This window comes from Anomaloglossus baeobatrachus, chromosome 4, assembly GCF_048569485.1.
Source record: "Anomaloglossus baeobatrachus isolate aAnoBae1 chromosome 4, aAnoBae1.hap1, whole genome shotgun sequence".
In the NCBI taxonomy this organism is placed as follows: Eukaryota; Metazoa; Chordata; class Amphibia; order Anura; family Aromobatidae; genus Anomaloglossus; species Anomaloglossus baeobatrachus.
Window position 1 is genome coordinate 394613132 of NC_134356.1, and position 12223 is coordinate 394625354.

Below are 12223 nucleotides of genomic sequence, written 5' to 3' on the forward strand. Positions count from 1 at the left end.
TCCAAGGCATACCACATCCTCTGTAAAACATGGTGGAGGCAACTTGATGGCATGGGCATGCATGGCTTTCAATGGCACTGGGTCACTTGTGTTTATTGATGACATAACAGCAGACAAGAGTAGCCGGATGAATTCTGAAGTGTACCGGGATATGCTTTCAGCCCAGATTCAGCCAAATGCCGCAAAGTTGATCGGACGGCGCTTCATAGTACAGATGGACAATGACCCCAAGCATACAGCCAAAGCTACCCAGGAGTTAATGAGTGCAAAAAAGTGGAACATTCTGCAATGGCCAAGTCAATCACCAGATCTTAACCCGATTGAGCATGCATTTCACTTGCTCAAATCCAGACTTAAGACGGAAAGACCCACAAACAAGCAAGACCTGAAGGCTGCAGCTGTAAAGGCCTGGCAAAGCATTAAGAAGGAGGAAACCCAGCGTTTGGTGATGTCCATGGGTTCCAGACTTAAGGCAGTGATTGCCTCCAAAGGATTCGCAACAAAATATTGAAAATAAAAATATTTTGTTTGGGTTTGGTTTATTTGTCCAATTACTTTTGACCTCCTAAAATGTGGAGTGTTTGTAAAGAAATGTGTACAATTCCTACAATTTCTATCAGATATTTTTGTTCAAACCTTCAAATTAAACGTTACAATCTGCACTTGAATTCTGTTGTAGAGATTTCATTTCAAATCCAATGTGGTGGCATGCAGAGCCCAACTCGCGAAAATTGTGTCACTGTCCAAATATTTCTGGACCTAACTGTATAATACTAAATCCCTTCAAAGGGAATTTGTCACCACTTTTATGCTATGTAACCTATTAATATGGGCATATAGGTAATGGAATGCTGAAAAGAGTCCTGAGATACCAGTATGTTTCATATCAGATGCTTTGTTCTGCATAAATCGGCTTTTATGATATGGTAAATGAGTTCTTCCAGGCTATGGGGAGGAGCTGTCCGGAAGATAACTCTGCTCCCGCACTTCCCACTATCATATATAATCACTTCCCACCGAGAGCAGAAGTTCTAGTGACTCGCCAGTGCCTATGCAGAAGCAATGTGAAGCCAACACCCAGATAAGGGTGGAACACTGAAGAGGAATGTTGGCACTGGCAATGCGCAGGGACAAGATTACAAGCTAAAAACCCGACATTACAGGGACACAGTGACGCTGTAGGGGGCAGTCTATAACCTGCCCCTATTAATAGCTCAAAAGTGGTGACAGATTCCCTTTAAGGTAGACAAAGCTATAGTTATTAACAGAAAAAGTGTTGTGAACTAGATAAGTGAATACATTTATTTTGTCTTCTGTCAGCCCAGCCACGCTATATTTATTGAAGATTTATTTAATGTACAATACTTACAAAGTTAGAGCTTCTAGACCTTGAATGTTGGCTGCTTTGGCTATCAAAACTCCCATTTCTCTCAAAGTCTTTGCGGTTATGGAAGTCAGATTCCATGCTTGAAGGACTTAGTTTTAACAGGTTGCTGGGCATTCTCTCTACAGGATACTTTCTTCACAGTGAACCATGCCCTTATTCTAAAAATAAAGAAAATAAATACTTGCATTAATGAATAAATAATGAGATCATGTAATTTTCTGGTTTTGCCATGTGTGTTTGGTGCCTGATAATGACATATTTCATTTTAGTTGACTGTTTCTTGGACAATTAAAGGATTGTCTCAAGAACATTGTTTTGAAGAGCATAATTTCTCCGAGTTTCGGCTACCTGCTTGCCATGAGGCAGGATGATTTTGAGTGACAGTTCGAACTAGCACTATGTGCACTCTCCGATGCTGCCAATCATTGGCAGCTTTGCCTCTGCAGCATTGGAGTGCAAGAGCACTGATCTGTACATCCAAGGCCGTGTCTGATCCTTTAATGCGGGCTTGTGCGGCGAGCCCGCATTTTTTCCTGCACATGTCAGCTGATCTCATCAACTGACATGTGCAGCTAACAGAAACAAGTGGATCAGAGATCCACCCATGCCTGTTAACTAGTTAAATCCCGCTGTCAATCTTTGACAGCGGGATTTAACGTGCTCCAGCCGGGATCGTGACATTCCCTGCCTATGTAAGGTGATCACGGGGTGCCGATGGGTTGTCATGACAGCTGGGGGTCAGCTGATGACCCCTGTCACTGTCATAACGTAGTTCCTGTGAACGCCAGCTATGTGCCGACTTTCATGGGAGGTCAGCATTTATGATGTTCAGAGGGATGCTGAAGCATCACTCTGAACAGTAAAAGCGATGGGACAGCGTAAAATCAAGCAAAAAGTAAAAAAAGTTTTTAAAATAAAAAAAAAACACAAAAATGCTAATTACCCCCCTTTTGCAAATAAAACAATTAACAAAAAAACAAAAAAAAAACACATATTTGGCATCGCTGCATTCAGAGATAACAAAATATAAAATAAATTAATCTGATCGGTAAAGGGCGTATCGAAAAAAAAAATCAAAACACCAGAATTACGTTTTTGGGGGTTTTTACCGCAACATTTCAATACAAAGCAATAACAGGAGATCAAAACATCGCATCTGCCTAAAAATGGTATAATTAAAAACGTCAGTTCAAGCCACAAAAAAAATAAGCCATCACTGAGCTCCAGATCCCGAAAAATGAGAACGCTACAGGTCTCGGAAAATGGGACAAAAGTGCAATACTTTTTATTGACAAAGTTCTGACTTTTGTTTCACCACTTAAATAAAAGTTAAACTATACATGTTTGGTATCCATGAACTCGTACTGACCTGGGGAATCATACTGAAGGATCGGTTTTACCACATAGTGAAGATGGTAAATAAAAAAAACCCCAAACAATTGTGGAATTGCACTTTTTTTTGTATTTTCACCAGACTTCGAATTTGTTTCCCTTTTTTCCAGGAAAATATGTGTCAGAATGAATCGTGTCAATCAAAAGTGCAACTCGTCCCACAAAAAAGAAGCCTCATATGGCTATAGCGATAGAAAAATAAAAAAGTTATGGCTTTTAGAAGAAGAGGAGGAAAAAACAAAAATGGAAAATTGCCGGGGGAAGAAGGGGTTAAAGCAGTTGTCCCAAGAACAAAGTACATTTTAATCAATAGTTCTTGGAATAAAAATAAGTTCCACAATTTGATGTGTTAAAATTTATTAAAACTTATAATTGTGTCCCTGCTATGTACTGTGTAATGCCCGTGTCTGACCGTACCGGGACATGGTCTGATCATACCACATCTCCTGGGCAGGGGAGGACACAAAATTGTATATACACATTAAAGCATAGGATCATAGTTCCTGGTTGTTTAAAAACTTGTTTTTGTCACAGAAATAATTAGCTAAAATGCCATGCTGTAATGTCTGTATACTCTTTTGTTCCCTCCCCTGCCCAAGAGATGAGGTATGATCAGACCATGCTCCTACATAGTTGGGTACAGCCATTACACAGGAGCATTTCTATAAGATTATCTCAGGACCGGGACTTTAACTAATCCAATTGTGGAGTTTATTTGTATTCTAGGATCTATTATTTAAAATGTACTTTTTTTTGTGGGAAAACCTCTTTAGAAGAGGTGGTTCACCCCTTTTCATTACTGGCCACATCAATATTATGTTGAGAAACAAGATTTCTCTCAAATACATTGTGCTACCAATAGTGCCTGTGAGCAGCAATATTGCGGTCCACTCATCGCCTTAGTATGACTCCCGGGCTCCGTGACCTCTGGGATCCGGTGATGTCATGTCAACTTCCTGTTGACCGTATAAAATTATGAAGAATAATTGCCGCACCACCCCCTGCACATATCAGCTAGGACACAAATCCTGGATATGGGCACAGATCCTCCACGTGGCTGGTACCAAGGTGCCCATCCGTAGCAGGCAAATGTTCACCAACGGAATCCAGAAAAGTAAACGGACAGCACTCACCGGAATCCAGCAATGTTCTTTATTTAGAGAAGGCGCATATAAAATGGCAGGAGCAGAGCAGACAGCGAGCCCCCTCACGGACGACGGCCGTTTCACGTATGGATACGCTTCCTCGGGACCCGAGAACCCAGTCTCTGTGAGTTACTGGGCTGTGGGCAGCATATCACCGCTCATCACAGCCCAGCGTTGCTCTCTGCAGTGAAGGAGAGATCAGGGTGATGCTGCGCTGTGATGCTGGGCTGTGACAAGTGGTGAAAGGCCGCCCACAGCTCACTCACTCAGGAAAACTGCAGCCCACCTCAGTTGATGTGACATCACTGGACATCAGAAGTCACGGAGCCCGGGGGTCACGTGAAGGAAGTGAGCAGACCGCAATAGCGCCGCTCACAGGCACTATTGGCAACACAAGGTATTTGAGAGAAACCTTGCTTCTCAACATAATATTGATGTGGCCAGTAATGAAAAGGGGTGAACCACCCCTTTAAGTGATATAGATCTTTCTATACAGGAAAGTCAAGTCTGCCTCATTAGTTATAATGGCATATTTACTAATAGGATCTAGGGTTGAAGCAATGACCTGCTGCTTTTCTTGTTAAGGCTCCAGCGCATCCATGCATCCTGGCTACTATCATTGAAACTTTGTTCAAAGATCAGATAGGAACCAGTTAGTTCTCACGATACCTGGGTGTATCAAGTGTTAAATTCCAAGAAACTTAACTTTTATGGCATGCCATTTCAGAAAAGTCTTTACTTTAACCCTGTGATGGCAATTTATTAAATACCAGGCAAGAAAAGTTGCAGAAAAATAAAAGCTAAATCTGCAATGAGTTTCCCATGGCAAGTGCTGACATTTTCTGATAATATAACTCACTGGGGTTGAATAAGGCTGAACATTACAAAAGACTTCCTATCTCATACTACAAAGCACAGATGGAGTTGTCTATAAAAACAAGCCATTGTTTATGATGAATGTCCATAAGTGAATCAGGCTTTAATAATAATATTAAACTAACAGATTAATAGGCAGGTGCGTTTATTGAAACTAGTCAGCTAAATGTATTTGACATGAAACATGAATAGGAATCGCGTATTGAAGCCAGCACTACACAAAACCCCAAAAGTCACATTCTTCAAACTACACAACAGTTTACATGCTCCTCTTACTGCCTAAAAGCTCTCATAGCTAGGACAAAAGTATATGTCCTCCATGTCGTTCTTTATTTCACCGGAACAGTTCATTTAGCCATTATAACCCATCCATGGACAACCCTCCCTTTATATAGTGGTGTGAAGATGTGAGTAGCTGGCACTACTGGTTTAGTATTACTAACAATATCTTTGCCAGGAAAGCTTGGAGCTAATATATGGTGGCCAGATGTCACAATGGCAGAAATAAAATTAAAATAACTTAGACCTGTTCGTCTTACAGTCAACAGCAGCAAGAATTATGGAACTTGTGATTATCAAAAGAGAAATACGTTCCCTCTTGTCCTCGTGATCTATTCTCAAGTGTATATGTCAGAACAGCCCTGATAATCCTAGCTAATATTCTTATACTGACTATGACAAAGCTGATCTAGGGAGCACTCGTAGAGCGTAGTATGGAATCACAAATAGAGTATGAGTATGGACTAAGGTGAAGCATTAGTAGAGTCTTACATCGAAGACTAGGTTCATAAAACTGGACCATTTTTCTCGGATGGAGAAAATACATTTACGATAATCAGAGTCTGATCCGTGTGAGATCCGTTTTTCTCGGAGATGGAGAATAGAAAGAAAAACAAGTTTCCCCATCTTCTCCATTCTGTCAGTCCGTGATTATTGGACCACACTCGGATGTCATGTGAGTACAGTCCAATTTTCTTTACAGACCTACATAGTTGAATAGTCGAATCCCATCTGATTCTTGGAGGCAAGTTGTTCAGCTGTGATTTTATTTCCTTGGACCATTCGGTTCGAGAAAAAAAATCAGACGTGCACTGCCTTATTAAAGAACATTAGTCCGAGTGAAATCTGATTTTTTGACAAATAGCATTTGGACCGAACATATCATAGTTTACATGAGCCCTTATAGTAATCGGATATGTCATTAAGGAAATGTTTACTTACATTCCTAGTTACACTGTGTATGATATTTTGGTCATCAACTTCGACCTTCATCAGATACGGTTTGTACTGGAGGGAGGAATATAAAGGACTAGATAAGTAATGCTCTGGAGAAGGAGCGATGCACCTGCAGTGGTTAGAGCTGTTACCATTGTGGTCATACCGCTTCTTTAAAAGAACCATACATATTGATGCTGACAGTGAAGTTTACTATCATTAGTGCTCAGTTTAATTTGTGTGTACTGAACATAAGGAATAATTTATGCGTTGGAGCTATATCGGGTCTCTCTGCCGCTTGTACTTTACATAGCACTACACACTACATATATTATAGTCTTATGAAGCTGTTGCTGACTTAGAAAATTAAAAACATCTTAATTATTTATATTTTGTATTCTGATAAAGAAAAAACTATTAGTGAGTCCCGACTCCTGTCCTCGTACAACCCTTGTAAGAGGAAAATTAGCGCAAAATATTACACATTGGGTGACTCAAAGTTTTTGTCTTTATCTATCTGATTACTTTATGTGTACACATATCAGTCAGATTTCATTTATTATAGCATTCCTCAAACATGAGTTGTAGACTATTAGTAATAGTAGTAGCGTAGCTACCACAGGGGCACAGGGTGCGGTGGCCCTGGGCCACTTGATCACAGACGATCGCAAACTATCGGTTTGCGCACCACCAATACAGTTAAACTGTAGTACTGCAGGAAGACATGATATCTCTGCACTACCGTTCTCCGTTTTGAAGACTGCAGGAAGATTCAGGCCTGCGGTCTACACGGCAGTAGAGCTCGTGAAGATGTAATCACGCTGCGTGCTCTGGCGCAATTTCATCACCATGTTGGTCCTGTCTGCCAGTGAACTACTCAAGATCCAGTGGTGAGTATCAGATGTTTGTTGTTTTGCTTGTGAAGCAATATATTACAGTGTGGAGGAAATACTGGGGGCCATTTTATAGTTTGGGTGAAATACTGGAGGCCATATTATAGTTTTGGGGAAACACTGGGGGCCATATTGTAGTGTGGGGGACATACTGAGGGCCATCCATACAGTGTGGGGAAATACATGAGGCCATCTATACAGTGTGGGGAAATATTTGGAGCCATCCAGTGTGGGGGAAATACTTGGGGCCATCCATACAGTATGAGGAAAATAATTGTGGCTAGCCACAAAGTGTGGGGGAAATGCTTGGGGCCATCATAAAGTGAAAGGCTACCGAGGGCCATCATAGATTGGGGGCTACTGGGAGCCATGATACATTGGGGGGGTAAAGAGGGCCATCAAATAGTGAGTGAGGCTACTGAGGGCCATTATACAGGGGAGCTACTGTGGGGCCCATCATGCTGTATATTTGGGAGATTTGGGGGGTATTATGCTGTGTAGAGGGGAACTACTATATATATGTGGGGACTCAGGGGACATTATTAAATGTCACATGTATTGTGATTGTAAAATGGGCACACTGTGGGCATTATTACTTTCTAGGGGGAAAATGTGGGCACTGTTTTCTAGGGCAATTGCACATGACATTAATATTTTTATCAATGGAGCAATTTTACCAACTTGATGGCCCAAATTGGGCATTTTACCTTAAAAAGAGGCATAGTGGTGGACACTATGTGGGGTACTAAGAGGACCAGTAATAGGGACACATACTGCAGCAACAATGGAGTATCAACAGGATGAGGAATTTTTGTAGATTGGGAATAGATGGGGACAGTGCTGGAAATATGAGAAGTCCATTGTGTCCGTGTTGTAATCTCTGCAGACGAGTCGTAACTAGAAGAAGTGATTGTGTCAGTCTGGGCCAGATAGAAAAGACTGGAAAAGTGAACAACTCCATCTGAAAGAACATCACCTGTAAGTAACCATCTATAACCGTATTGTAATCTATTATACGTTCTGCGGGACTGGTATCTACCACTATTCGGTCACCGTATAGCGGTAATATTGGTGTTCATCTTTGTATAGTGATTTTCAGTAACAGCCTAGTCATCTGCCAAGGTTTCCCGAAACCTATGATTAGGCTGTGCCACCACAGTTTTAATCATGGTTACCTGGTTAGGGACCCACTGAGATATTTCCCCTCCCCAAAGATGAACCCCTAGCTACGTAGCTACGCCTCTGAGTAAGATTATTGCCCATGATTGCCTTGCCATATGTACAAGCAAAATACTATATTTATCATGTATAGATGCACCATGAATAACAATACAATGAAATATTATTTTCAGGGCTTTTATCTTATCTGTGCTGAAGAGAAAACAACTAATCAAAGCAGGGAAGATTCTGCAGAATGTTCCCATCCAGTCCCCAACAGTGATGAGGAAGAAGCGACACAGGAAACAATTTCTACAGTTTATTAAAGGGGTTGTCCACTAGTAGTAGTAGGGCAACCCCTACTCATTCCCCATATTTGGCCCCATTAAAATAAAAAATGTTAGACTCACCTCCTGTGGCGGCGCCATTCCAGCAGTGACTCGTGAGGTTGTGATGCCCAATCACCGCCGGATTCTCTCTCCTCACCTTCAGACATATAATTAACAGGAAGTGAGTTTCCAGCCGCGGCGCTCACTTCTTATTGATTAGTCAAATGTCTGAAGGCTGGGAGAGACAAGCTGCTGTGATTGGGCATGGGGCTCTCTTGATGGCACAACCTTAGATAAACCTAGTGAATGCCAGAGACCACACCACTGAAACAGTGCCAGCACGGGGGAGAGTGTAAAGGCCCTGTCACACAGAGATAAATCTTTGGCAGATCTGTGGTTGCAGTGAAATCATGGACATTTTGTTCCATTTGTACACAGCCACAAACCTGGCACTGATTGTCCACAATTTCACTGCAACCACAGATCTGCCAAAGATTTATCTCTGTGTGTGACAGGGCCTTTACAGGGCCTTTTTTTTTTTTTTTTTTTAGAAGAACTTGAACTCTTTGTGTCCAGGTCGCAATCCAGTGGGACCAGAGTAGTGCTGACCATAAAGACATAAATACATCGCATTGTGTAGTGTAATGTGAATAATGTCTGGCATGTTTTATAAAGATTGTGTCATGTGAGTTGCAGTGTGTCGTCATGTCATGTAACCTGTAATATGTAGCGTTAGTAATGTGATTTATAGTGTATAATATAAAATACTTTACATGTGGTTGCTATACTGTAGGGTAAGAAGTATCGGGGCTAACCCACAATGGGAGGGATTAGTTCATAAGGAAAGAGACAGTTCCTTCTAGAAAGTCAGTGATGACCTAGTGTGTAACAGAGACGGATGTATAGTCTGCAGGCTGTCGAGGTTGTATGCAGTGGGTGACTTGTGGCAGGTGGAGGAAGGAGACCAGAACAGAGATAGTATGATTCTCAAGTATGGGCATGAACATCGAATAGAAACAACAGTGAGGCTAGAGACCGACCCTCCAAAAGAGCGGCCGATAGACTAAAGGTGCCCGAGAACAGTTGTCTAGCTGCCAGGCCCATAACCATGAGCGTAATGGGTTAATCCCAACTGGTGTGTGACTGTAGTTGGCTTAGCCTAGCGGAATCTCCTCAATCGTCTAAAGAGCTTAATCTCTGCTCCGCCATAGTGTCAAAGATCCCATACCCCCTCCTCTAAAAGGAGAATGGATGTGGAGCCATAGAAAGGGAAGTTACTGTCATGAGAGCCTCTACTGTTGTGGTGGACCAAGTTGCGCATGGACTCACATGACCAGTAAGAATTGTGGCAACCCAGTAGGAACTGAGACTGTGTTTGAGAATGCTTTGTATTGAAGAACAACCTGGAAGTTATATGCTTGTTGTATCATGTGTGAAGTTGTTGCTGTGGAACTGTTAAGTAATGAGATGTTGTTTAAAATGGCCTGGTGGCATCCTGAGTAATCATCTGGTCCTGGCCAGCCGAAATCAGCGACAGCATGTGGTCTACGCAGGTGAATGGCCCACCCAACACACGTCTACCACTCAGCAATACTCTACACAACCAATACATCCTATTTCATTTTGACCTATCTTCAGTGTAAAGAAGAACAAAAACTCCTGCCAGTGATGATATAGCTCCCACAATATCATTGAGTCTGCCTGGGACCACATGACAAGAAAGAGTGATGTGCACAAGCATGCATTCACAGAAGATATGTGGTTAGTTCTCCAAGATGTTTGGAACAGTCTCGTTGCCGAGTTCCTTTAAAAACTGTGTAAGAGAACCTAGAAGAATTGATGCTGTTCTGAAGCCAAAGGGTGGCCACACCAAATAGTGATTTAATTTGAATTTCTTATATAAATATTGTGATTGTAAATAAATTGTAGCATGTCACTTAAGGTTTCTACCCAGCTGACAACTAGTTGAGTCATTCATGAATAAACTAGTGTTCTGACGATCTTATCTCTCCACCAACTGGTCATACTGGATTTTCAAGCAGAACTTCAGATACCTATAGAAAGAATGTTTTAAACAAAGAAACCAGTCTTCACTGGGTTAAAATCCTGTAGACTAGTTATTTAAACAAAGAAGATGCACAAGTATATACTTTTCTAAGAAAAGGTTAAAAGACCATAAACTCTGTCTCCACACGTACACACTGTCCTGTTAAAAACAACAGGTGTTTCCATAGGTTGGCAGTTATATAACATCAGTCTTCCCTGTACCACACCTTCAATAACGAGAAATTACTGATGGAAGTAAGGTGTTTCATACAGACAAACAATAATAAAATAAATACGTACTGTAATATCTTTTCAATGATTGTTTAATGACTATATGGATTGATTTTTGCTAATTTATTGGGTTTGAATATTGTTTAGTTTTTAAATAACATTACAGCATCGAAAAGACTAAATTCTCACCGCTGTTAGGTTAGCTTAAAGAGGTTGGTCACCAATTTTTCTCATTGTTGGCATATCCTCGGCAACAGCGGGCCTTTCCCAGAGGTTGTCGGAACACGGAACCACCCCTTACTCAATTGAGTAGGGTGAATCTGCATTACTCAGTTGTGGCCAAATTCCGGAGCTGCTGTGTTCCCAGAATTTCCGGTCACCGCAGGTGGCAGTACCAGGTGATCAGCAGTGCGACTGTCGCACCCCACCGAACAGATATTGAAATGAAAAGTAGTGTTCAACCCCTTAAAGAGTAAAATTTCCATCAATACGTAATGTGATCTTATACAAATGCATTTGTCTATTAGGCCATGTTCACACTGGGCATTTTTGCTGTGTTTTTTAGCATGATTTTTGCCTTGGTTTGCCTTCACAGTCCCAGCAAAGCCTATGAGATTCTTGAAATCTCATGCACACACAAACACCTGAATTTTTTTCCTGACTGTTTTGTCAACCACCGTGGTTTTTGCTCCGTTTTTTGAAAGAATGAGCATGTCAATTCTATTCACTGTTTTTGCAGCGGTTTTTCACCCATGCAATTCAATGAGAAAGTGTAAAACCATGGCGAAATCGAAGGAAACCGCAGGTTATTTCCTGGCAAAAAAAAAAAAAAGTTTTGCTTTGGAAAATCCCTTTGCAAAAATACCCTGTGTACAGCCTTAGGGTACGTTTTTCGCGGCGTTTTTGCGCGTTTTTCGGGTGCGTTTTTGGCCTCAAAACTGCATGACTTTGCTTCCCCAGCAAAGTCTATGAGTTTTCATTTTTGCTGTCCGCACACAGCTTTTTTTTTAAGCTGCATTTTTGAGCTTAAAAAAAATTGACATGTCAATTCTTTCCTGCGTTTTTCTGCATTTTCCCCCCATGCAATGCATTGGAAAAACGCAGAAAAATGCAGAGATCAAAAACGCAGCCAAAAACGCACCAAAGCGCGGCAAAAACGCACAAAAACACAGCGTCAAAAAAATGCAGCGTGTGCACATAGCCTTACAGTTACAATAACTCTGCACCTTAGACAAGGTGTGATTTTTTCCTTCGATGACCTGTTAAAAGGAAGTCACACACGAATTGCCCCTGATTAGGGGATAGGATTGCCAAGGATTTCCCACGAATCATACATATTGAGCTTATGTGAACCAATTATACACTAGAAGCAACGGGCCTCACTTCAGCTCTCTTTTCGACCACGCAGATATTATAAGTTGACCTGAATCATTAAGGGGTTAAAAGATGCTCCGTTTTAATGATTAGACAAGGGAATTACATACGTAGCATAACTAATTATATTGTGATTACAAGTGTTGCCACTTACACAAGTGGAATTGTTCTGGAGGA

The 12223-nt window shown here is 41.3% G+C and overlaps 1 protein-coding gene across 2 annotated transcripts in view; it reads right to left on the reverse strand.

Moving 5' to 3' along the window:
- The window catches only part of PROSER2 (proline and serine rich 2), a 49507-nt gene that overhangs the window by 27467 nt on the left and 9817 nt on the right, over nt 1-12223 (reverse strand). For both annotated transcript variants that reach the window (XM_075342591.1, XM_075342592.1), the window contains exon 2: nt 1370-1545. In XM_075342591.1, coding sequence (XP_075198706.1) covers nt 1370-1501 — 132 coding nt within the window. In that variant the 5' untranslated portion in view covers nt 1502-1545. The remainder of the gene's footprint in view (nt 1-1369; nt 1546-12223) is intronic.